This window comes from Gossypium hirsutum, chromosome D06 (genome assembly GCF_007990345.1).
Source record: "Gossypium hirsutum isolate 1008001.06 chromosome D06, Gossypium_hirsutum_v2.1, whole genome shotgun sequence".
In the NCBI taxonomy this organism is placed as follows: Eukaryota; Viridiplantae; Streptophyta; class Magnoliopsida; order Malvales; family Malvaceae; genus Gossypium; species Gossypium hirsutum.
Genome location: NC_053442.1, coordinates 3636948 through 3663099, shown reverse-complemented (window position 1 = coordinate 3663099; position 26152 = coordinate 3636948). Strand labels below are relative to the sequence as shown.

At 30.3% G+C, this 26152-nt stretch overlaps 3 protein-coding genes across 12 annotated transcripts; all 3 read left to right on the top strand.

Moving 5' to 3' along the window:
* Positions 1-8401: 8401 nt before the first annotated feature.
* LOC107942391 (GATA transcription factor 24) lies at positions 8402-13180 on the top strand. 8 transcript variants are annotated; one of them, XM_041095046.1, is made up of 11 exons: positions 8434-8575; positions 8777-9141; positions 9948-10034; positions 10127-10260; positions 10700-10810; positions 10900-11014; positions 11268-11327; positions 11433-11498; positions 11582-11644; positions 12101-12181; positions 12763-13180. In XM_041095046.1, the coding sequence occupies exons 2-11, from the start codon at positions 8863-8865 to the stop codon at positions 12826-12828; spliced, it is 1062 nt and encodes a 353-aa protein (XP_040950980.1). In that variant the 5' UTR covers positions 8434-8575; positions 8777-8862; the 3' UTR covers positions 12829-13180. The 8 variants fall into 8 exon arrangements, with proteins under 8 accessions (XP_040950979.1, XP_040950982.1, XP_040950981.1 ...); XM_041095044.1 differs by having other exon boundaries at positions 11573-11644; XM_041095045.1 differs by having other exon boundaries at positions 8402-9141; positions 11573-11644.
* Positions 13181-18584: 5404 nt separating this feature from the next.
* Positions 18585-20570, top strand: LOC107942388 (coiled-coil-helix-coiled-coil-helix domain-containing protein 10, mitochondrial). 2 transcript variants are annotated; one of them, XM_016876041.2, is made up of 5 exons: positions 18585-18762; positions 19224-19283; positions 19813-19878; positions 19973-20157; positions 20284-20570. In XM_016876041.2, exons 1-5 carry the CDS (start codon positions 18741-18743, stop codon positions 20377-20379), a joined length of 429 nt encoding a protein of 142 aa, XP_016731530.2. In that variant the 5' UTR covers positions 18585-18740; the 3' UTR covers positions 20380-20570. The 2 variants fall into 2 exon arrangements, with proteins under 2 accessions (XP_016731530.2, XP_016731531.2); XM_016876042.2 differs by having other exon boundaries at positions 18609-18762; positions 20229-20570.
* Positions 20571-21831: 1261 nt separating this feature from the next.
* Positions 21832-25136, top strand: LOC107942387 (uncharacterized). Of its 2 annotated transcripts, XM_016876040.2 has the most exons (5): positions 21833-22420; positions 22519-22545; positions 22660-22782; positions 23537-23780; positions 24031-25136. In XM_016876040.2, the coding sequence occupies exons 1-5, from the start codon at positions 22362-22364 to the stop codon at positions 24832-24834; spliced, it is 1257 nt and encodes a 418-aa protein (XP_016731529.1). In that variant the 5' UTR covers positions 21833-22361; the 3' UTR covers positions 24835-25136. The 2 variants fall into 2 exon arrangements, with proteins under 2 accessions (XP_040950977.1, XP_016731529.1); XM_041095043.1 differs by lacking the exon at positions 22519-22545 and having other exon boundaries at positions 21832-22420.
* The last annotated feature ends 1016 nt before the right edge of the window (positions 25137-26152 follow it).

Below are 26152 nucleotides of genomic sequence, written 5' to 3'. Positions count from 1 at the left end.
TATTATGGAGGCCCTTGTAGTAGGAGTTTGATTGCATATTACCCCTCTATTAAAAAAATGGACAGATTAGTCCCTATATATTAGATCAAAGAGTAAACTGATTATTCTGTTATAAATCTTATCCATTTATGCCATTAAAAATTGGTTCTTGGATGTCAGCATAAGGTACACATGACATGCCAAAAGTCACTTTCTAGTTATTCTATCAGCCACGTAAGTTTTAAAAGTACAAATGAATAACATAAAAGACTAATGCCATGTTTGGTTGGGTGTATTGGATTAGCCAATACACCCCTAATTTGTGGGCCCCACTTAAGCCGGTGTTTGGTTCGATGTATTGCCTAATACAGGCCTATTACGTTACGCCCCTAATCCCCGAAATTCTCTGTTTTTTAATCCCTGTCTTCTCCTCAGTTTACATCTATTTTACATCTCACGCCCTGATTTGCCCTCCCAACTCGAAATCCACCTCTAGCCTCTCCCTCCCAACATCAAACAGAAGCTGCGAGCGAAGTCACCTCCACCCGACTCCACCGTCTCAGGTCTCCGGCCCCATTGTTTCGGTAAGTGCTTCTTCACTGTATCTTTCCATCCTCTTTTTTACTGTTAGGAATTTTAGCTTTGATTTTTACTGGAAAATCCGGCAACTTCGGTTATTCCAACAAAACCAGCCCTTTGTCCCCTTATTTGTCTCTCATTTATCTCTATTTTTCTACTCAATTTGGATTTTAGGGTTTTCTTTCTCATGATACCATTGTAAGGGTAAAGGTTTTGTTTGATGCACATGCAAGTTTGTTGATACAATTAGCTCTATTTCAGGTGCATAAGTGGTTATAGGGTGCCTTAGCATATGCATAAGCGTTTAATTGTTCTCATTCACTTGCGTAGAAACTATCATCAACCATTTTTTATATTCTCAAATTGGTCTATTAGGGGGTTCATTGAAAATAATCAATGTGTTTGTATGAATTGGATGTTCTAGTTACTTTAACACATTTGGTTGGGTTTGAGAGCTACAGAGGGTTTCCCATTCATCAGAACAGATTTTTCTGTTTCTTATGTCTTATAAGTTGCATTATTTATCCACATAAATTCATGTTTAATCTTAAAAATACAAGATATTAGTGAGTTGTTTTTTTCTGAGTAATTTAGGTTCTTTGTTTGATGCATCCAGCATTCAAAAAGCTTTGAGTGCCATCTTTGCAACTATTTTCATCGTATAAAAATGGATTTTATTATTAGCGGCTGTCTTTAGATTTTTTTTTGAGTTACTTAATATAGAGTTATTTTATTTATAATGATCAGAGTTTAAAATGTTCCTAATCTGGACATGTCCTTGTATTGTATTTCCATTGTAACACAAAAGTTATGGTGAGGGGAAATGGTTTACATCGTGAGATTGTAAAAATAATAATGTAAAGAGGCCTTAGAATGGTGGTTTTGAAAGTGTTAAGTTCAGTAGAGTATATACAATGTGACTTGCTTGTGTCTTTTTCTTTACCCTGCTGTTAAGAAGCTTTATTTACAGTGTTAAGAATCGATTCCATATATTATTTATAGTTGTAGTAGGAGAGTGATGGATGTTGATTAAGGGCGTTGTTATAGTTGATCTAAAAGGATTAAATAAGATACTCGTAACAAATTGATAGATGATGTTAAAATTGATCCCTATATATCTTTTGAGCTTGGTAGATGCGATAAAATATTTGTGCAAAGCTTGTTGTTATTTTGATTAGGCCATAAGAATGAGTTTTCTCATGTTCTTGTAATAATTGGTCAAGTACTTGTAACAGTATTCTTCTGTGGCAACATTCAAGAATTTTCTCAACAATTCTAGAATATAAAAATTGAGTTCCAGGCAACCTTACCTTGTTGCCAATGCCAATTAACAATTCTTAGGTGGTCTCAAACTCTTTCATCCCTTACAATTGAATTCTCTTAATAAAATGAACACATCTATGCTTTGTCTCCCATGTATTCTTCTTTGATATGTTTTTTTTCTCTGTAGCTTTTGATTTGGACTGTGGTTGGATTATTTGGCAACGAAAGAACTTTATAATCCTCTTTCACGGCCTCCTCAAGGTAAGCTTCCATTCTTATTGCCCAAAGTTGATTAGAGGAACTATTTGGATAAAATTGATTTCAGTCTCCATTACACTCATAAATCTCTTAAGAGTATATTTCTAAAGCCAGTTGAAGTGATGGTTAAATATGATCCACAATTTTGGTTGTGGTTGTAAATATGAATGTGACTTAGGATTTAGTCGACAGTCTGTGAACATGTCTTTATGGTTAAGAAAAGAAATCTCTGTATGTCTGGTATTCAATTTGTCTGTTTCAATTGCTTTCATTGTGCTGTCTGTTAAAATATACAACTACTTTGAGCTTTTTAGGTAATTCCCAGATTTATTTTATTATCCAAGTCATCATGGAATGTACAATCTACTTGAATCTAAAGGTAGTTGCGTAATGATGTTATTTGCATGATTTTGGTGAATTTTTCGCATTCTTTTATCATGCTTGTTCATGAGTGGATTCAATAAATTATGCATCAACTAATTGAGGAAACTTGCTTACAAATGCATCCTATAGCAGTTGACCAAACTCATATTAATCACTGCTTCAAACATTTTAATACAACGTTATTCGATGCTTATATAATGTCCAAATTTAAGATTAAATATGTATATTTTAATTAAAATATAATTCGGTACTTATATAAACAATCAATCAAGTTCCAATTTCGATGCTTATATAATTGTTATTAAATTAATAATATTCAAATTTCTTATTTAATTCAAATTGATTATAATATTATTTTCAAATAAATTATCAAATTATAAATGACACTCAATTGACATAATTATTCATAAAGAGTTTATTTCTTTTCAAATGCGTATAATGTTAATTACTCATGTTTTTGTTGCATCAACGGATAAAATGTTCTAAAAATTAAAATTGATAAAATCTTACTGAAGATTAACAATATCTCAACAAAAATTGAATGAATTAGCTATTTTATTAATTGAAAAAGATATCTTATACGATATTTATTTTAATAAATTTGCATCTCTAAAGTCTAAAAATAAATTTTAAATAAACATTTATAATGTTTATTTAATAGTTAGTTAACTAAGTTGAAGGTCTATTTTTACAGTTTCTCTTTTTAAGTTTTTAGAAATGTTGAGACACATTAGGTAAATATATTAACAATTTAATTACCTTAGGTGCAATTTACCTTAAATTTAATGATTAGTAATAAATTTGATAAAAAATTTGATAATAATTATTAAGCCTAGTATAGTATTACTTCTTAAATTGCTTCTCAAAAGTGTTAGAGCCGTATGTAATACCAAACAAACAACTTTCTAAATCAGAATTATTTTTGAAAAGGGTAAAGGTAAAATTCAAAAGCAAAAGCTACAAATTTGACCATGCTTTATAATTTATTAAATCATCATGAGTTTAGTTATAATCTAACAAATACCAACAATTAATTTTAGTTCAATTATACATATACCTACAAATTTTAATTCCGAAGACGAAAAATTTATGCAAATTGCTATAGACGAAAAAATTTTATAATTTATAAGTATATTGATAAAGATTCTACTTTTTTGATAATGTGTAATTACAACTTCAGGGGATTGATACTGAGCTCTAATTTTAATATGGTGCAGTAATGGCTCGTCTGCCCTTAATTCCACAAAGTGTGAGGCGTAAAAGAATTGGTGCTGCATTGACAATATGGTTGGAAATCTGTAGAATTGCGATTTGGTTCTTATTTAGAATGGGTGACAGCCTTAGCCTACATACTTATAGACCAAGGATCATGTCCTATACCTTAGATTTTTATGCAAAACGAGATTATGTGAAAAGGCTTGTATATGCTAGTGACGAGACCTGTATTGAACAAGTTAGGATGAATAGAACTACCTTTTTTAAACTATGTGAGATGTTAGAATCGTTAGGAGGATTGAAGTCGTCCAGAAACATGCTTGTTGATGAGCAAGTGGCAATGTTTTTACATATCATCTCCCATCACCTGAAAAATCGAGTTATCAAGCATCACTTTAGAAGGTCCGGGGAAACTGTTAGTAGAGCATTTCATAGTGTTTTAAATGCTGTCATACACTTACAAGATGTGTTATTTAAAAAGGCGGAGCCAATTACAACTGATTCTTCTGACACAAGGTGGAAATGGTTTAAGGTATTGAACTGAGTTTTATATATAGTTTGTACAACATTTAGTTGATTTAGATTTAAATTAGTATTCTAACTCAATGTTTTATATCATCTGATATAGAATTGCTTAGGTGCTCTTGATGGAACCCACATCAAGATTAGGGTTCCAACAGTTGATAAACCTAGATATCGAACGCGAAAAGGTGACATAGCAACAAATATGCTAGGTGTTTGTACACTTGATATGCAATTTGTTTACGTTCTTCCTGGTTGGGAAGGTTCAGTTGCTGATGGACGGGTTCTTCGAGATGCCATTAGTAGGAGACATGGACTAAAAGTTTCTCATGATAAAGTAGATAGTTAGAGGACTTTGAATTATTCATTAAGATCAAATTTTTTTATGCTGAATTGGTTCTTATTTAAAAATAAATAAATTTTATAGGTTGTTATTATCTAGTTGATGCTGGATACACAAATTGTGAGGGAATTCTTGCACCTTTTAGAGGACAACGATATCATTTGAACGAGTGGCGTCAGGGTTATCAGCCAAGTTCTCCGCAAGATTTTTTTAATATGAAACATGCCTCAACACGTAATGTTATTGAAAGATGCTTTGGGTTATTAAAAGTTAGATGGGGAATACTTAGGAGTCCATTGTTTTATCCTGTAATGGTGCACAATAGAATTATTATTGCATGTTGTTTGCTCCATAATTTTATTCGAACCCATATGAGTATTGATCCCATTGGAGCGAAGGTGGGAGAAGGATTACCTACTAATGTGGTGGATGACGATGAACCGAATATCACAAATATTCATCCATCAGATGCTTGGGCTACTTGGAGGATGGAACTAGCCAACCAAATGTTCGATGAAAGGCAAGCATCTAGAAATTAGTTAGGTTTAGGGACAATTTGAGTTACAATTAATTTGTTGATGTTATTTTATGTATCTAGTTTATGAAACTTTGGTGGTGTTTGATTAAAATTCTGTATTGTACTAAACTTTGTTGAATTATAATTTAATTATCTTTTCATTCAGCATGTGTTATTTCATTAAATTTAGTATTGAGCTTTTGATTCATGATATTGAACTAACGATATAATATTATAAACTGTTCACCTTTTGATTCATGATATTAAAAACAGTAAATAATGTTAATTTTTTTTTCTTAAGATAATTATATCAGGTGTTCCACAATCACATGCTTCTTCTCAAGCTTCTCGAGGAAGCAAAAGAAAATGGATTCCAGAATAAGATGCAGCATTGGTTTCTTGCATGGTGGATTTGCACAATGTAGGAACATTTAATGCTGATACCGGGTTCAAGGCCGTTTATTTGAACGAGCTAGAAAAAATGCTAGAAAAGGCTTTACCAAGAGCAATGTTGAAGGCGAAGTCAAATATTGAATCTCAGATTAGGTGCCTAAAAAGGGAATGGTCAGTCGTCTACGACATGCTTAATGGCTAAAACAACAGCGGTTTTGGTTGGGACGAGCATAGGCAGCTTGTTGTTGCTGAAAATGCAGTTTGGGAATCCTATGTAAAGGAAAAATGTATTTCAAGTATTTATTTGTTTTTTTACAAAACTTATAACTAATATGATTTCCTCGTTTTTTTTAGAGTCACAAAGAAGCCTCTCAGTTCAAAAATCGTTCTTTCCCTTACTACAACCATCTTACTGCCATATACGCAAGAGATCGGGCGACTGGGAAAGACGCTCAAACAGTTGCTGATGTTCTTGAAGAAATATATGCTGAGGATGAACGTACTACAGATATGAAAGAAGAGAGAAACACATTCTATGACTGCGAAGCTAACGTCTCTTTAGACGACATGGATGTTTCTGGTACAGATCCGCGAGGAGATAGAGACCAAGGGGGTTCCTCATCTTCAAACAAGAGAAAGAAGAAATCAGATGCTCGTGATAATGTGTATTCTTCATTTGATGAGGCTGCCACTTTGTTAGGGGAAAAAATCCAGGCCGTTGGCGATCAAATCAGTAGGAGTATTGCCTCCGAGGTGGTAGTTCAACAGAAGTCAGAAGAACATCAAAAGATGGAAGAGAAATCTTCAAATTTATATTCAGCCTTATGGTCAATTGAAGGTTTAACCGACGATTAGCGGCATGATGCTTTGAGTAAAATTCCCGATCATCCAACTCAAATGATCGTTTTCTTTAGTTTACCTTCTGTTGCCCGATTGGAATGGGTCAGAAGATTTCTTTCTCACCATTAAATATCAATGTTCAAACTTTTTGATGTTGTAAAACTATATAACATATGGATTATGATGTACAATTTCATTTTCATCTAACCTTTTCTTAATATAAGTTAATTATGTTTATGCAGAATATAATTCTCAAGTTATATATTGATTTTAGTAAATTCATATAAGAACATTTTATTTTTAAGAATTTTATGAAATTATATATCACTATTAAATTATATTTAATATTAATTATTTTAAATTGTATAAATTCATATAAGAAAATTTATTATCAAGAATTTTATGAAATTTAATATTAATTATTAAATTATATGTAATAATTATTATTTTAAATTATACAAATTCATAAAATATAATTTATTAGTTATAATTATTTTAAATTTTATTAAATCATATATTTTAATTAAAATATATGATGTATTAATTATTTCAAATTTTCATTTATAGTATCATATATTATGATTTGAGTAAATTCATATAAGAATATTAATTATTAAGAATTTTATTAAATTATATATTTTAATTATAATATATTTAATAATAATTATGTTAATTTATATTTTACAGTATCATATATTATGATTTGAGTAAATTCATATAAGAATATTAATTATTAAGAATTTTATTAAATTATATATTTTAATTATAATATATTTAATAATTATTATGTTTAAATATGATTAAATTATTTATTATTGATATTAATAATCTTATTAAAATTTAAATAACAATAACAATAATAATTTACCAAAACAAATTTCTGCTAATTATTAAGAATTTTATTAAATTATATATTTTAATTAAAATATATTTAATAATAATTATGTTTAAATATGATTAAAATATTTATTATTGATAATAATAATCTTATTAAAATTTAAATAACAATAACAATAATCATTAACCAAAACAAATTTATGCTAAGAGTATTTAGTCATTTTAGTTTTTTCCATTATGCTATTACACCTCTATTCCATTCAACCAAACACAAGATTAATGTTACGCCTCTATTCCATTACATTCAACCAAACAGTTGATTTGCTATTACACCTCTAATCCAATACAGCGAACCAAACGCACCCTAATTTGGTATTTACTCTAACATACAAAGACTAATTTTCTCATTTTTAATTAAATAAAATAAAATACAATTTAATTATTAATACAGGGACTTTCATGATATTTTTACCTCAAATTCTATAATAAATAAAGTTATTAAACATTTAAATTATTTTAGTGATATATATATTATTTTTTGAGTTTACTGCGAATTATCCATTCAAATATAATAGTATACTTGCGTGCATTTATCTAGTAAATATAACAATCCTCACCGCACGCTTGTGTCGTTTCAATCCAGAGCCGTTGGATCTCTTTTATTCCTCCCAGATTTATCTCTAATTCTCTATCATTGTGGTCCCAACCTCTTCCAAAGTTTTTCATCATTCATCAATTCCATTGGACCTCACTTTGTCTCACTTGGTATAATTATGATTTTAATCATTTTAAATTTAATATCTTTTTAAAAAAATTTAAAGTTTAATATATTTACTTTACTTTAACATAATTTAATATGTTTAGGCTAAATTTGATGACCATGCATCACTTTAATGGAAAAAAACAATGGCTTGACAAGTAGAGCCCTTGGTTTAGAGTACTTAGATTCGAGATCTATCATGCATAATTATATACATAGGTTTATAAATTTCATTATATGTAGAGATTTTAATCCATTTAGTCCCAATTTGTTAGTTTTAGCTTGGATTATATCAATTTGCTAATTTGTAATAGTTTAATATTTGTAGTTACTAAGACTTATTTTTATAATTATACCGTACTTGGTACATCCAAATAATATTATTACAAAAGTAGAATTATAGTATAAGGACTAAAACCAGAATTAGACCATCTTACTTTATCCGCCACATATCATTACTGTACTCCCGCAGAACACCTATCAAAAGCCCTTTTCCTTTTTTCTTTCATTTATTTTATTTTATTTTACTTTATTTTATATTCATATAGGGAAATAGTACTTCTCGACAAGGCGACTCATTTTCTTTCTGTCAAAAAATAAAATTTAAAAATAAGAAAAATTTTCCAATTTGAGTTTCTTTAAGGAAACACGAGCTCAGGCCCCTGAAATCTTAGCTATATTTAGGGTTATTTTTCAACCTTTTATCATTCTTTTTTCTTTCAATTTTTTTCTTCTAATAATCGATTTTTTTCCTGTTCAACCTGAAAAATATTCTATCTAGGGTTAGGGTTTAGAAAATGGAAAAATATTGATGAAAAAGATTAATATTAAGTGAATTTTATGTAACCAGTAACTCGACGGAAGCCATGGCTTTTCAATGAAACAGGTGATAATCGCTAACTCGAGGGGGCATCGATTTTCGCTAAAGTTGGAAAGGTGCGGCCTTTGGTTGTTCCTTTTTGCTGTTTTTATATGGCGGCGGCGAATCCTCAGCCACTGCAGACGCGTCCGTTTGTGGACCACGCGCGAGGGACGATACAGATCGAGGACGACGATGGAGATTACGAAGATGACGCCATGGATGACGTGGAGGACGCGAATGCCAACTCTGTGAATGTGGCGGAGCATGGAACAGGAGTAGTAGGCGGCGTTAATGGTGGCGGAGGCGTGGTTATTGCATCGAGAACTAGCGAGCTTACTCTCTCTTTTGAAGGAGAAGTTTACGTGTTCCCTGCTGTTACGCCTGAAAAGGTTTTTAGCTTTTTATCCTCTTTCAAATAAAAATTATATTTATTGCTAGTTGTTTTTTGTTTTATTTTAGTAACAAAATAATTCTCTCCTGTGAGTCCAATTGTTTTTGCAAAGCAAATTTCGATTAGTACCGTTAGATTTTTATTTCCTTTTTTCCCCTTTTGTATTCTTATTTTAAAGTAATGTTTTGACGTGAGAAATGTGACCAAGTTAGCTGGAAGTGTAATAATGTGCCTGTTATTCGATTCTTAAATAAAAGGTTTAATATGCAGAAGCTGAATTCATTTCTTGGAATATGGTTGATGGATTTAATTATTGATTTGTGGCTGAAGTACTAATTTCGTTGAATAGTTTGTTGACTGAATTATGGAAGCAAAACAATTGTTTCTTTGCTGATAATAACTTCTGATAACTTTGGAAAATTACTGTTTCACTCTTAATCTAGCTAGAAGTTTATGTTTTAATAATTGGTAGGAAATATGTTGGATTCAAGTTAAAGTCTCCAAATCTAATATGCTGGTTGTGCTTTTTCTTGTTCAATATGTGTCCATCAATCATCAGTGAAATTAATGACAATTTGCTATTTTACTATAGTCAGCCCTTAAATTGATTTTTTGCATTAGAGTTTTAATTGCCTTATTTTCATTTTGAGGAAGTGGTTTTAATTGTTTATGTGCTTTTTCTGTATCGGTTGAGTAATAAGTAAATTATTTTACTATTCTATTCTTTCAATGCATGCACTGGTTTAGAGTTTCTTCCCTTTTCTTCTGAATAAGCATACGTTTTTGTTTGATTGTATGCAATAGGTTCAAGCTGTTCTATTGCTTCTAGGTGGTCGTGATATCCCCACCGATGTTCCTACAATTGAAGTACCTTTTGATCAAAATAACAGGGTATTGCTGCTGTTAAAATAATTATAAACAATTGAGTAATTGCATTCCAATATTTGTTTTTTTCATTTTGTTCCATATATCATATTGGATAGGGTGTAGGTGATCTTCCGAAGCGCTCCAATCTTTCAAGACGAATAGCATCCTTGGTTAGGTTCCGTGAGAAAAGGAAAGAGAGATGTTTTGACAAGAAAATTAGGTATACAGTACGGAAAGAGGTTGCACAGAGGTATGACTTTTTGTCCTCAATTTGTTTAGGTCTACAGTTTAATATTTTGAAATTCTGTTCTTTGATGTAGAACTTAATAGTGGAAACAACAGCTATCCAAAACTTTTGGTGGCAGTGGAAAAGGCTATAGACATTTATTATAAGTTGCCATCCTGAGAAGTGTTTAATACGGCGAGCAGTTGGTTTTGTTTAAGTTTGAATTTAAAAGCTTCCACGTGTTCTTGCCTCTTGTGAAAGAGATGCAGGCATAAAAGTAGGCTTGGACTTTGATGTCTGCTATATGTATAGGCTATTTAAATTTCACAATTTTATGTACTCATTATCTTATGAGACTAATAGAATAGTGAGTGGAGATGAACACATTAGTGTTAAATGTATTACTGCATTTTTATGATATATACAAGTGGCAGTGGTGCAGCTGATAGTTTTATTCTGGTAGGATGCACCGTAAAAATGGGCAGTTTGCATCTTTAAAGGAAAGTACTAGTACTTCAAGCTGGGATTTCTCGCAAACTGACCTTCAAGATGGTACTCCTCGTCCAAAAACTGTGTGAGTTCCAAACTTGCATGTTACCAGATTATTTGGATATAAATATCATGTTGAACCTTTTGAAGAAATATATCTTCAATGTGTTATAGTGTCCGGAGATGTCAGCATTGTGGTGTTAGTGAAAATAATACTCCAGCAATGCGTCGTGGTCCAGCTGGTCCAAGGACTTTATGTAATGCATGTGGGCTTATGTGGGCCAATAAGGTTTGTTAAATTAGTTTTGAATGATGCTTTCCTTGTGGATGCTTGATTTGCAGTTCCATGGTCTATTATTTCTCTTTCACATTTGATACTGCATGCTTGTCCCCATAGTATTCTCTATTAAGCATCATCTTGTGTAGTTATAGTACGTCAGCATAGTTTTTGGAGTGTTGCTGGTAATCTTCAACAATCCTTCTTTTTGTTGTTGTTGTTGTTGTGATTTGTTGTTTTCTGTAACTTCATGTTGAACATACAGGGAACGCTGAGAGATCTTAGTAAAGGAGGAAGGAGTATTTCCATGGACCAAAATGAACCTGTAAGTATCACGGGGATGTTCTCTACTTTGCAAATATTTATTTTATTATTTTCACTTGCTACTTTGGTTAAAAATTGTTGAATGAATTATATATATGGTATACAGGAAACAACAATTGATGTTAAGCCTTCAATTATGGAAGGGAACTTCCCTGGTAACCAGGATGAACATGTACATACTTATTCTTCTCCTTTATGATCGAGCTTTTTAAGGTGGTTGTTTTCTTTCCTCTAACATGTACATAGATTGTGCAGGGGAATCCTTTAAAAGATGTCACTGATGGATCCAATAATGCTTCTGTCAACCCAGATGAAGACGTAGGTTTTCTGATCCTAACTAAACTTGAATTACATGTTTTTATTTTGAAAGGAAAATCTGTTACCACCTGAAAGAAGTTCATCTTATAGCATTTAAATGTGATCTTTAAATATTGATGATTGTTATTGCTCATTTATGCATTTATTCCCGGTTGATACTTTACCATAGGTATCGACTTGAAGACCAAATTCATTTCTGGATTGGTGTTATGTATTGATTCTTTCTTGTATTTGATTGGGCCATCTCTGTTGAGTAGGATTTTTATGGGCATAGATTCTTAGAAGGGACAAATTCTTAAATCTTAAATTTTGTGTTTTAGGTGGATATTTATTTACATATTGAAGCAACTGAACAAGATTCAGCAGACCAATTCTCAGAACTGAAATAAATTATTGAACCAGTCTAATAGGTAATCTGTTCTTTTTCTTTGTAACTTGCATTTCCACTTGGTGCAGGATTTGCATGAAAATGCAGAGGATCTTAAAAACTCTTTGCCTGTGGGAATTGTTCATCCCGCTGCAGATGATGATGAGCAGGTAAAACATTAGGGATTGTTACAGAGGTATATAACATTAGTGTGTATATATATTTGAAACTAAAAACATTTCCGTTTTTCCCTAATACAATTCCTACAGCACAGCACATGTTCTTGTTTAGACATGGTTCTACTTTCTTGTAGGTCCCAATCAGGAAGTGGAGTATTTTTTTTTTGGTAAAACTACTAAAAGAGTTCTTAAACTAGTTTACTTTTGTTAAATAAGCCCCTATGCTTTTTTCATATTCAAATACCCCCTATATTTTGATTTGTATTTAAATTAGCCTTTATTGCAACTGAAATATTGATTTATATTAAGAGTTCTATTTAGGTATAAGTTAAGGTTAAGGCTTATTTGGATACCAGTTAAAGATTAAGGGCTTATTTGAATACCAATTATAGTTTAAATTAGAGTTCCAAGGGTTTATTCGGGTGTAATGAAAGTATAAAGGCTTTTCTAGATAAATTGACAAAGTTCAAGGGCTTATTTACTATAATGACCATTTGTTTTCTAGAAAGCGGTTTTACTAACTGCATGTGTTCCAGACTTATATGAAATAATATAGTTTATACAAAATGCAGGAACCTCTGGTTGAGCTTGCTAATCCATCAGATACAGAAATTGACATTCCTTCTAGTTTCGATTAGAAGGTTTTCAATTTGGCTCCCAATCCAACAATTTAACAAGATGTGGGTATTAGACACACTTTTACCCCAGGTAGTTTCTCTTGCATCTGTGTGCTTGGTACAGTTAAAAAAAAAAAGATTACCTTGTTTATATGGAGGCGAACATAGCCAGATTGTATGAGTTACCATAATTAGGAAACCAGCTTGACATTGAACCCTAAAGTACAGTAATCAGCTTGTGATTGGGAAAATACATGGTGCTGCTTTGCTTTCAGGCTGACATTTAGATAAACTTTGAATTGAAGGTTTTCCTTGTTATAATCTGTGTACATTTGATAGGTTAAAATGGCTAATGCTTTTACTAGTTCTATAATATGTGATTTCTTTAGTACTTTATACAGCATGATGAGATGCTTTTTTGTGTTTCACTGAGTGTCAATGGTTAATAAAAAGAGGCGGTCCAAAATGCTGTGTCATACATGTGTCAATGGTTATTAAGGGATTGCGTCTCTTTTAAATTAGTATGGTTACCTCCAATGTTTTGTGTTGGGTTGATTACTTATTCTTTTATTCTTTTATTAAATTATAGAGTAAAAAATTACAATATGTTCAAAGTTCTTGTACTTTTCATATATTTTGAATTTAATCTTCATATTTTTCTTTTTAGAAATTTAATCCTTCTATTTTGTTGAATTTTAAAATTTAGATTCATTTGTTAATATCGTTAAAATCCTTATTTTAAATACTTATGTTAAATTTGCTAGTGTGGTATTTTGAAATAAAAATAACTCCCTTGGTATCAATGTATAAAAAATGATTTTACAATGAACTTGAACTTGAATTTAATATGAGAGTTCTGCATTTTAATTCGAATTATGTCAAAATTAAGTATAGAGATCAAATCTCAAATTTGAGTGAAATATAGGGGTCAAAATTGAAATTTAATTATTTTTATATGGTCTTAAAAAGTAGATGGATTAGAATTGAAATTTAGTCATTATTTTCTTATGTTAAAAGGATAGAGAAAAAAGAATGGAGAAATGTTTAGATTATATGAAAATTAAAATTTAGAGATTAAAATTAAAATTTGAGTAAAATATAGGGATCAAAATTAAATTTTAATCATTTTTATATGATCTTAGAAAGGTAGAGGGATTGCTATTGAAATTAAACCGTTAATTTTTAAGTCAAAAGGAAGATAAAATGTATAGGTCTTTAAATTATGTAAAAATTAAAGTGCATATATTAAATATCAAACTTGAGTGAAATTTAGGGATTAAAACTGAAATTTAACTATTCTTATATAATCATAAAAAGGTAGAGGGGTTAAAAATGGTGTCTTAAAAGGAATGCTCAATATCAATTTGAGTGAAATATAGAGATTAAAATTAAAATTTAATCATCTTCATAGAATCATAAAAAGGTAAAGAGGTTAAAATTGAAATTTAACCATTTTTTCTCATTGTCGAAAAAGAAAATATAAACACTTTCCTTTCATATATAGTAGTATAATATAATAAGTGTGTGTGTTTATAGCTAATCTTTTTCATTGTGTTTTGTAATTTTGGAATTAGTTAAGAGTTTATTTGGGCAGTAATTAAATGGAAGTGTAATTATTAAGGTAATAATTATAAAAAATGTTATTTTCTAGACATGTTATATTTGGTAATACAAATTATAATTACATATTTATATAATTTATATTTTAAAAATATTAATTACTAGAAAAATATTATTATGATAAAATAATTTCTAAACAAGTAATAAAAATTAATCAAATAATCGTATTTATTTTGTTAGTCTAAAAAAGTAGTTGATAATACAATTATTAATGAAAATAACAAGAAAAATAAATGTCATATGCAATTTAATCCAAATATTCTAGTGCATATTTGTTGGGTTATTATTTTCTCTTTAATATTTAACATATGCTCTTTATAATCATTTGTTGGAGTTTTACCTAGTTCATCATCATTATGATTATCAAGATTTCCTTATTTCATGTAGTCTTCAAAGGATGGGCCATTTTAATTCCACCTATGATTGAAGTTATGAAATATGTAACATGCTAGTATGATCCATCTTCTTCTTTTTTTGGTTGTTTTACCAAAATAGCCCAAAAATAAATTATATTTGCAAAAATAACCTAAGTTCAAAAACAATCACCAAAATAACCTAAAATGAACAGTACCCACTCTTTTTTTTTTGCACCAATGATTGTCTAATAATTGTGTCAGAATTAAAACAATTAATTTTTTGGGTTTTGGCCTGTCAATGGCTGGAATTCATGTATTTTTTTTAAAAAATTGTATAATACTGATATACGAAAAAGGAAAAAAAAAATTTGGGGGTGCTGGCCTATCAATGGCCGGCACCCAACAGTAAATTTTTTTTTGAATTTTTTCTTTTTTTTCGTGTCAGAATCAGGTATAAATATACGAAAAAAGTAAAAAAAAAAATTTTGGTGCTGGCCTGTCAATGGTCGGCACCCAACCGTAAAAAATTTTTTTAAAAATTTTTTCTTTTTTTTTCGTGTCAGAATCAGATATAAATATACGAAAAAAGTAAAAAAAAAATTTGGGTGCGGGCCTGTCAATGGCCGGCACCCAACAGTAAATTTTTTTTTTAAATTTTTTTCTTTTTTTGTGTAAGAACCAGATATAAATATACGAAAAAAGTAAAAAAAAATTGGGTGATGGCCTGTCAATGGCCGACACCCAACAGTAAAAAAAAATTAAATTTTTTCTTTTTTTTCGTGTCAGAATCAGATATAAATATACGAAAAAAGTAAAAAAAAATTTTGGGTGCTGGCCTGTCAATGGCCGGCACCCAACAGTAAAATTTGTTTAAAATTTTTTTTCTTTTTTTTTTCATGTCAGAATCAGATATAAATATACGAAACAAATCTTTTTTCGTATATTTATATTTGATTCTAACACGAAAAAAAGAAAAAAATCAAAATTTTTTTTACTGTTGGGTGCCGGCCATTGACAGGCTAGCACCCAATTTTTTTTTTTACTTTTTTCGTATATTTATATCTGATTCTGACACGAAAAAAAAAAGAAAAAATTCAAAAAAAAAAATTTACTGTTGGGTGTCGGCCATTGACAGGCCAGCACCCAAAATTTTTTTTTTTACTTTTTTCGTATATTTATATCTGATTCTGACACGAAAAAAAAAAGAAAAAAATTTTAAAAAAATTTTTACGGTTGGGTGCCGACCATTGACAGGCCAGCACCAAAATTTTTTTTTAATACTTTTTTCGTATATTTATATCTAATTCTGACACGAAAAAAAATTTCAATTTTTTTTTACTGTTGGGTGCCGGCCATTGACAGGCCAGCACCCAAACAATTTTTTTTTACTTTTTTCGTATATTTATATCTGATTCTGACACGAAAAAAAAAGAAAAAATTCAAAAAAAAATTTTACTGTTGGGTGCCGGCCATTGACCGGCCAGCACCAAATTTTTTTTTTTCCTTTTTTTTCTTTTTCCTTTTTCATATATTAGTATTATACAATTTTTTAAAAAAATACATGGGTTCCGGCCATTGAGAGGCCAAAACCCAAAAAATTAATTTTTTTAATTCTGACACAATTATTAGGCAATCATTGGTGCAAAAAAAGAGTGGGTACTGTTCATTTTAGGTTATTTTGGTGATTGTTTTTGAACTTGGGCTATTTTTGCAAATATAATTTATTTTTGGGCTATTTTGGTAAAACAACCTTTTTTTTATGTTATACTAAGGGGATGTTAATATGAGATTTTTTTTAGAACAACAAATGTCTTATCAACCACATTTTGAAGTCTTTAATGTCTCAAATTAAAGAGTTCGAGAGTTATATATGATGCTTGTATCTGTCATAATTCTCTTAAATGGTACCATACTCCACAATATGGTGTAAGAAAATATTTTATATGTGTATAATTAACATTAACCTTATAATATTTGGGTCCACAGTTCAAAAATTTGTAGTTTTAATTAAAAAAAACCTTATATAAACTTAATTTGAAGAAATATCTATATTAGGCTATATCCCTTTTTATAACATGTAAATTAACTAAAAAAATATAAAAGTTATAATATATAACCTTTATAAATAAGGTTTTATAAATTATCCAATAACTTTCATAACAATTCTTAAAAATAATATAGGTTTTTGCCATAACTTTAGCAAGTTATTTTTTATAAATAAATTATGATAAAAAAACTGTAATAATTTTTTATTAATAAGTATATTATTTTTATAATATATAACATGAATACATAAATAAGTTATGTATTATAAAAAGGGATATAGCCTAATATAACATGTAAAATATATTATAACACTTTTATAAATAAATATATTATAACACTTCTATAACATGTAAAATATTGATTATAATAAATTTTTTGTCCTAACTTTAGAAATTTTTAAGATTTATAATGTAAGAATTTTTTTGTCACAACCAACCCAATTTTGGAGTGTAATTGGGATGCTCAAATTATATAATTACAATGGTTAGACAAACATGTCATTCTTATGTAATTATAAGCAATTACAATCAAATTCAATTATTAGATTGCTTTCCAAACACTACCTAAAGGACATTTCTTTATCAAGAGGAAAACACCATTATACACGAGTGAATTTTTAGAACATTCGTATGTGTGTAAGAAAATAATATATTTTTTAATATTTTATTTTTGTTTTTAATTTTTTGGAAATCTAAAAATAATTAAGTAAATAAAAAATAAAAAATTATTGTTTAAAGTAATATAAACGTAAAATTATTTCGGGTTTTTTAAAAAGAAATATAAGAAATAAAATTTACATTAAATGGCTTCGAAATCGAGTGAAAGATTTGATATTTTAAAATTATAGAGAAATATTATTGCGTTTATATCAACTTTGAATCAGAGTTGATGAATTTCTATTTAGTATGAATTTAAAAATCAAAATAAAATAAGAAAATATATATATTTATCATTTAATTGACAACTATTGAGGTAAAATTTTTTAAAAATTATTTATGTGAAATGTTTAATATGAGTTGGGTATAGAGGTGTTCATGGGCCGAGTCTAAGTATATATTAATATACTTTATGCTTGTCCAAGCCCGGTTCGACTCGAAATATGAACTTAAAATTTTGTCCAAACTCATCCATATTTGTAAAAAAACTAACCCAAGCCCATTTTAGGTCCGCTCATATTATTTTTTAATTTTTTAAAAATATTTATATTATATTATTTTAATATTTAATTACTTTATACATTTTTTATTTATTGAAAATTTTTATAGTCATTTTAACATTATTTTAATATTTACATTAGAGTACTATTATATATTTAGTATAAGTTTATTTTTTTAATGTGTTCTAAATTACTTAATATATAAAAATATCATAATATAAAGTATTATAAATTTAAAAGCGGACTAAACCAAGCTCCGGCCTTGAATGTTCAAGCCCGGCCTTGAATGGATCTAATTTTTTTGTCTAAGTCCATTTTTTGGGCCTAATATTTTTACATAGATCCTCTTAAATTTCGGACAGATCTTCGAGCCTAAACGAATAACTCAACTCATGAATAAGTCTAATTAAATGTGAATTTTAATATTAAAAAATACCCAAGTTTGAATCGAATTGGGCCCGCAGCACAATAACGGGCTCATATACTTATGGCTTAAAAATAGAACCCAATAGTCAACTCAAAATTAGAATGTTCTAGAGAAGCTATGCTAAGGTCGGGGCCATCAGATCGGATTGCTAGAAACGTGGAGCCCATGAAAACCGCAAAACTTATTGCCCAAGCAACAACACTCCTATATATAGCGAAAGGCCATGCCTATCATTCGACGCGTTACGACTCTCAACAAAGCCTGCCAATCTGTACTACTTATATATCGTTCACGCTTTTCCCAGCTTTAACCTATCATTCTTTTAACAATGCCTCGCCGAAGCTCTGGAGGTTAGTAAACGATCCGTTTATTTCTTCCCGTTGCTGTAGTATTTTTTTTATAAGATCGAATGCTGTATGTTGTGGTTATGATTTAGGTTTTGATCTTCATGTGTATGAATTTAGGATTTTTTATGGATCATCGCTTCTTAGTTATGTTATGTCTTCGTTTCGGAGTTTTCTCTGATCTTTTTTTTATTTGAATAAATCAATGTTTGTCATGATATGTAAAGATAATAATTTATTTCATTTAATGTAATTTTCGGTTTTCGTTTCATTCCCGTTGTTATGTCATTAGCGATTGTGAAATTTCGGCAATTTTATTTCGAGGATTTTATACCTGCGGATATTGGATGCATTGCATTTTTATTGGATTTTTTATTTGATTTTTTTTCACTATTTCTCCTTTTTCCTGGTAGTTTTAGACCTATAATCCCCGCAATATGTTAAAAGTGAAATGTTGATTTTTGCAGGAAGGTCAGCCCCAAGGCCTGCTGCTCGTGCGCCATCGAGCAACGTTCCTTCGAAACCCGGTATTTTTGCTTATTGACTTTATGAATAACTTTTTTTTGTACATGACTCTATGAATAATTAATTCTTGTGGTGTTATTTTTAATCTTTTGGTCTAAAAAAATCAAATGTAAAATAGTTCCAACAATTTGAGAATTAATAGGGTGCAATTAAGTTTTAATTTATAGTTAAATGCTAAAATTTATTGCATATTTCTTTTTTGATTTATAATTAAATGTTAATATTTGGTTACTCACGAATTTTTCCTTTTCTATCCATCTCATAATCCACGAAAATTTTCGTTTTATTTTGAAAAGACGTAACTGGAATGGAAAAATCATGTGAATCAACACGCAATTAAATACCAAACTGAATACTTGAGACTTAACTTGTACCTAATTTATTGATTTTATGAATAGTTAGTTCTTGTCGTGTTGTTTTTAATGTTTTGGCCTCCAAAAAAAATATGTGTTATGGAGTTCAAAGTGTCTAGTAGCTGTAGACTCTCTCAAGTTATGTTTAATGAACTTAATTGGGTTTTGATTTTTGCAGCTAGTTCTGCCCCTCCTCCAGCACCTGTGCAAAGAGGAAATGGACTTGGTGCTGCCATTGTAGATGGTTAGTTGAAAGCTATTTTTGCTTACAATTAGAATTTCTTATATTCTCTTGTAAATGAATTGTATTTATTTATGTTTTCGTTGTTTATGCGTAGGTATTGGATGGGGTGCCGGAACTGCTATGGCTCACAGGGCTGTTGATGCTGTCCTTGGCCCTCGCGTCATCAAACACGAGACTGTTGCTTCATCAGAACCAGCTGCGGCTGCTTCTGCTCCCGCACCAAACACAAATAGCATGAACATGGATGCATGTGGTGTTCAATCCAAAGTACTGAGTGATGTATGTATTTTTCTTCCGTTGTATTCTTCATCTACTAGCTTCCATATTGAGGGATGCTCTTGAATGTACAGAGTAATGTCCCTGGTTGCTGTGCATTCGAGATTAACGCTCATTGATTGGTTGCAGTGTCTGACCAACTTCGGAAGTGATATCAGCAAATGCCAATTCTATATGGATATGCTGCAAGAATGCCGCAAGAGCTCCGGTGCGTTGGGCGCTTAATGTTGAAAATCTAATATCCCCCATTAAGGTCATTGCAATTTAGGAGTTTGAGTAGGCGTGTCCTTTTTAGTTTGTCTATATTGATGCAAACAATGGGTTTGCTGGTGGGAAAATGGCACTATTTAGGAAAACTCACTGCTGTAAACTTAACATCGCATATCTAAATTAATAAATAATATTTTTTATTGCGATGTTTCTTTTGAGCTGAGATTGGTGAATTAGGTGAGGTTAGGTGAATAATATTTTCGATCACTCGTTTCAAATAATTTGAGCGCTAGCATTCGAAAACAAAGTGATTTTAATAGGGATGGTTTAAAGAATCTGTGAAATAAAGAATTGAAAATCTTGTAGGGATAAAATAAAATGATTGTGGGGGATTAGTTAGTAGGTTAAGGAACGGCTTGAAAATTTTTTTAAAAGGATTATCAGATTTTAAGATGGACGAGGTTTTTGAGTGAGCTTGTGGATTATGTCATGGAGATATTTAAATTGGTTCATTAAAGTGATAGTAGATGAGAATTTGTGATTGCGGGGTGAGAATAAGCGAAATAAGATTTATTTTAGTTTTAGCTTTCATGAAAAATAAAGAAAAGAAAAGAAAGGGTTTAAAGAAAAAAAATTAAATTGATTAAAACAAATAAATATAGGGATTAATTACATAATTTAACTTAAATTTTTTTATTCAAATGATGATTTAATATGTCATGTTAGCTTATCGTTACACTGTCAATGGTATTTAACGGTTCAGTGACCAAAATGTTACAAGTTAATATAGTTAATATAAGTGATTAAAATATAATTTGAGATAAAGAAAAATGACTATTTTGAGATTTTTTTATACCTATTAATACCTATAATTTTATAAATAAAATATTAATATTTATTATATTAAATTATTTAAAACAATATTAGACTGATACTTTTTAAATTAGACTTTGTTTTTTTTTGTCTAAGTCTATTTTTCGAGCCTATACTTTTATCAAAATTCTCTTACTTTCGAGTAGGCCTTCTGGCCAAGCCGAGTGACCCAACTCATGAACAAGTTTAATTTGAACTTTGCTTTCTACTTTATTTACTTTATTTTAACACAATGATCTTTAACTACTAAATGAAATGGAGGGATTTTATTAATATCCATGAATGATAAATCATAAATTAAATTGTTAAATTGAAAATTTTAAGTATCTTTTGATTGAATTGATACTATTTTAATCGGATTTTAATTTAATTGCAAAATTATCTAAAAATATAATATTTTGTAAAAGCAAAAAGTACAATTTTAAGATACTTTTTGTTTTGTACATATAATTTTAATATATATACTCATAATATTATTTGAATTTAATATCTTAAAAATCTTTATTTTTAACTTTATCATTTTAACTACAGTCATATTTATTTTTTCAAATTAATTTATTATATAATTTATTTTTACTAATGTCACAAGTGTGTTATAATTTAATATTATTTAATCCGAACAAAAACAAATTTAGATTGAAGTAACTAATTAATTAATTTTTCAATTCCAAATATAACCTTCAATTAGCAAGAAAAAGAAAAAAAGAAGGTAGCAATGAATTTTCTTCCATTTGTAGTAAAAAGGAAAAAGATGAGTATAATAATGTCATCTGTTTTTTGCCCATTCGAAGTTTTGCGAGCTGAGAATAAATACATACAAACTATTCATGCTTCAACTATTTGTTCATATGAGCGCCTGAACTCTATATCAGCTGCGATTGGTCTTCATTTCGGCGCCTACTATATATATGTTTTCACATATTTCCCAAAAATATTGCATCTAGTTTGGTATCTTGGTTTGACCATAATTCGACTCTCGGTCTTCGTCAATCCCCGACACTATTCTTCGTAAATAAGAAAGCCCAAATCTCAAAAGTACCGGTAAATGGAAATATCTTAAGACCTTTCATCTTTAAAATGCTGAAAAAGTTGAAGACAACAGCGCCAAGGAAGAGTTGAAAGAGATGGGTTTTTGGGAGGCTTTTGTTGAACTCTTAGCAAATATCTTCACTGTACTTTGTTGGTATGCAGATCTTTACGCTTTGTTTAATTCAAGTTCATAGCTTATTGTATTGAAGTCCCTAACGTTTTGTTTCTTTTGAAAATTTTGTTGATTTACAGGCCTTCATTCACTTTAATCTACCCCTTGTACGTAGCTATCTTGTTAGACTTTTGCTGAATTTGGGTTTAAATTTTTCGTAGGACTGGAATGTAGCATCTGTGTAGATGGTTATATTTTATTTTTCCTTGTTTAAATTGCAGGTTTGTTTCAATTCGCATTGTGGAGACTAATTCTTCCTTAAAAAATCAACAATGTTTGACATACTGGGTTCTGTTTGCTTTCATTACAATGGTGGAGCTGACACTTGGGAACATTTTGAAATGGTAATAATTCTGGGTTTTAATTGTTTAATCCAAATTTCCACTTGTTTTTGTAGTTTCAACTTGGAAAATTTTTGAGCTTGATAGATAATTTGATGGAACAAGTCATAAAGAGTTTAGACCTGATACCAGTGAGGAATGTTTGCAGGGGTAAAAGTAGCATAGAGGCTTTTATACTAGGAGTGGAATAACAGTTTTCCTCTCTACTAAAACAAAATGAGCAAATTAGGCAATGTGTCTTAGATCAAAGAACAAATTGGTCCTTTTAAAAATTTAATCCATTTTTACTGTTAAAAATTAGTTCCTATAGGTTGACATGAGCTACACATGGCACATCAAGTATAACTATCTGTTTATTCCGCCAGCGATGCCAATTTTTAATAGTAGAATTTGGATAAAAATTTTAACTAAAAGGATTAGTTTGCTCTTTGATGTAATGTATATGAACTAATTTTCTCATTTTTTGGTTAAAGGGGGCAAATTTCAATCTGACTTTTAGTACAAGAACCTCCATAATACTTTTATTGTTTGTAGAGATGAAACTATAAACCTTTTCTTGGGACCAGAATTAAATTATAAAATTTTGAGTGATAAAATGTAATTTTACCATTACATTAACTTACAAAATTTATAATTTTTGGAGGGACTAAACTAGCATTTCACCATATTCCCCTTGATGTTTGCATTTGCCAATCTCAGTGACCATTTGGATTTTTCTTACTGAATTTTGTGCTTGTTTTTGTTATCATAATGGCAGGTTTCCTTTCTGGCCTTATGCAAAGGGTGTAGCAACAATATTGCTTGTGACACCCTACTTTGGGGGTGCTTCTTATGTCTTCAGCCTATTGATCAGACCTTATTTTATAGAGAAAAGATGGGACATCATGTTCTTCCCAAAGAAGAAAGGCTTTGTATTGCATGAAGCAAACGGTACCGTTGGTGATGCCGACACAAGCATGCTCACATACGGGCCAAAATCGGAGAAACTTACTACTGACCAGGTAAGTTCATACATTGATGGTTTTTAGAATAATGTAATTAGTGAAGGCATGGTATATATGTAGATGAAAAACATTATACACTGCAACGATGGAGCACCGAAACAAGGAAGGTATTATGTATGTGAAAATGTTCTAACAGGTCACCAAATGGGGACAATAATGCTAAGATTTGTTTTCGCACTCTGTTTAATTCATAGGAGTTCAATAGTTTGTTTGTAAGTGGAGGTCTGTTTAATGGTTCTTCGTCCAGGGAAATGTTAATATCAGCTACGGCAATACAGAGGTGATTTCTACACAAAAGAGAGTTCAAAAGGAATGGAGCTGTGTACTTTGTCTAATAAGTACTTCAAGTGAATATTGTCTTAAAGAACACCTTTGGGGGAAGAAACACAAGACCAAGGAATACGAACTCCGAGTAGGTGCACTGCCATTGAAGGAAACTTGTATGTTATCTTCAATGCCGAAGAAAGCTGAGAAGGTTGTTTTGTTCCGTAATCTGAATATCGAGACATGGAGTGGCCTTCTACATCCAGTCACAAGATCAATTAGATGGTGTAAATGGAAAAAGCCAGAGATAGGATGTTTAAAGTTAAATACAGATGGATCAGTAGATGCGGGAAATTCGGGTTTTGGTGGTTTATTAAGAGACTACAAGGGTGAACCATTATGTGCATTTGTTTGTAAAGCTCCTCAAGGTGATACTTTCTTGGTTGAACTATGGGCTGTATGGAGAGGTCTTGTTCTTGCTTCAGGTTTAGGTATTAAAGTAATATGGGTTGAATCCGATTCAAAGAGCGTTGTGAAAACCATTAACCGAGAGCAGCCATATGGTCCAAAGAGTAGTCAGTGTTTAAGGCAGATATGGAAACTTTTAACTAAGTTTGAGAACTATCGGGTTACGCATTCATGGCGGGAAACTAATAAAGCAGCTGATCATCTTTCAAGGATGGTTCTTAGGGAAAATGATGTAGTGTTGTGGCCTGCTGACTTTCCTGATACACTTAGCAGTATTATAAAGGATGATGCAGAAGGCAAGACTTACTTAAGACGTTAACTTGGCCGTTTAGCTGTGGTTGGGGATTACAAATTGTGCAACACAAGGTGTTGTATATAATCTATATATGTATATATTGGGTTTCAACCCTTTGTGGGTGTATGGACTCCATTAGTGCCTTTTGCCATCTTTTGATGACTGCATGCTTCTGAGTGGCAGTGGTAACTTTGTAAACAAGAAGCAAGAGAACTTGAACATTGCAATTTTCAACCATAGGCAACAAAAGAGTCCCATTTGAAGTTCTGATTTTGTAAAAAGAACAGTTGGGCTAATTTCATTGGATGTGTTTATTCTTTCGTTAACTTAATGATGCATGTAGGTTCTCTTTTACACAGTACTGTTAACTTTTCATTGGAATAGGAAAATCAAAATTTTCAAACAGATTCTTTTTTGAATCAAAATCAGTATCGAATGTTATTTTGAATATAGGATAAACAGTGTTATTTTGGACTTTAGACAGCCAGAATATTCTGGCGAAGAAGTTACGCTTAGGCCTAATTTAAAAATGTTTATCAAAAGTACTTTTGGATCAATTTTTGATTTAGAGAAATATTTTTTTCTCTCAAAAAGTAGTTTATTTAAAAATACTTTTAACTCAAAAATATTGTCTCAAAAGTGTTTCTTAAAAACAATACTAAATTGACCCTTATTCATACCCTCACAACATTGAGTATGAAAGTCACGAGGCATAAGTCCTACAACATTGAGTATGAAAGTCAGGAGACATAAGTCCTACAACACATATGAGGAACTTGAAATTAGTAAAAATGCGATGTGAGTTGAGAATGATGAGTTGAGAAGAGATTGATTTTTTTCCAAAATAAGAATGAGTAAAATGAGTTGAAGAGAGATTAATTTTTTTTCCAAAAAAATCTTCAAAGTGTCGTCATACCAAAAGAGGTTATGGATATTTTTTAATCCTCAACTTCTTCATGTCACCAGAAGAAAACTACCTCGATCAAGTTCTTGGATGAAAAATAAATTACATAAGTTACGAATTGAATCACATAGACCTTATTTTATGAAAGAAAAAAACCATACAATTGATTTTTTTTTTGTTTTTTGAAATATTTAACAAAAATTACATAAATTTAATTAATGCCTATAAAACACCAATTAAAATGGGTCTATCCGGATACAAAGAAACGGGCAAAAAGATGAAGAGCAAGCGTCAAACACAACTAAACTCGTTGAACTTTACAAACCAAATAAATAAGCAAAAAATAATAGCCATAAAAATGGCTGTAATTATTGTACGCTATTTAGCAAAACGACCAAATTTTATGCAAAGACTACCTGTAAAAAAAATGGCCTTAAA

Coding starts and splice junctions, on each gene's coding strand:
- LOC107942391 (XM_041095045.1), top strand. CDS start 8,863: ATGGCGGCGGCGAATCCTCAGCCACTGCAGACGCGTCCGTTTGTGGAC. Junction 10,035..10,126: donor CTTTTGATCAAAATAACAGG/GTATTGCTGCTG, acceptor CATATTGGATAG/GGTGTAGGTGATCTTCCGAA. Junction 10,811..10,899: donor ACTCCTCGTCCAAAAACTGT/GTGAGTTCCAAA, acceptor AATGTGTTATAG/TGTCCGGAGATGTCAGCATT.
- LOC107942387 (XM_016876040.2), top strand. CDS start 22,362: ATGGGTTTTTGGGAGGCTTTTGTTGAACTCTTAGCAAATATCTTCACT. Junction 22,546..22,659: donor TTCACTTTAATCTACCCCTT/GTACGTAGCTAT, acceptor TTTAAATTGCAG/GTTTGTTTCAATTCGCATTG. Junction 22,783..23,536: donor CTTGGGAACATTTTGAAATG/GTAATAATTCTG, acceptor TCATAATGGCAG/GTTTCCTTTCTGGCCTTATG.
- LOC107942388 (XM_016876041.2), top strand. CDS start 18,741: ATGCCTCGCCGAAGCTCTGGAG. Junction 19,879..19,972: donor TGGTGCTGCCATTGTAGATG/GTTAGTTGAAAG, acceptor GTTTATGCGTAG/GTATTGGATGGGGTGCCGGA. Junction 20,158..20,283: donor AATCCAAAGTACTGAGTGAT/GTATGTATTTTT, acceptor GATTGGTTGCAG/TGTCTGACCAACTTCGGAAG.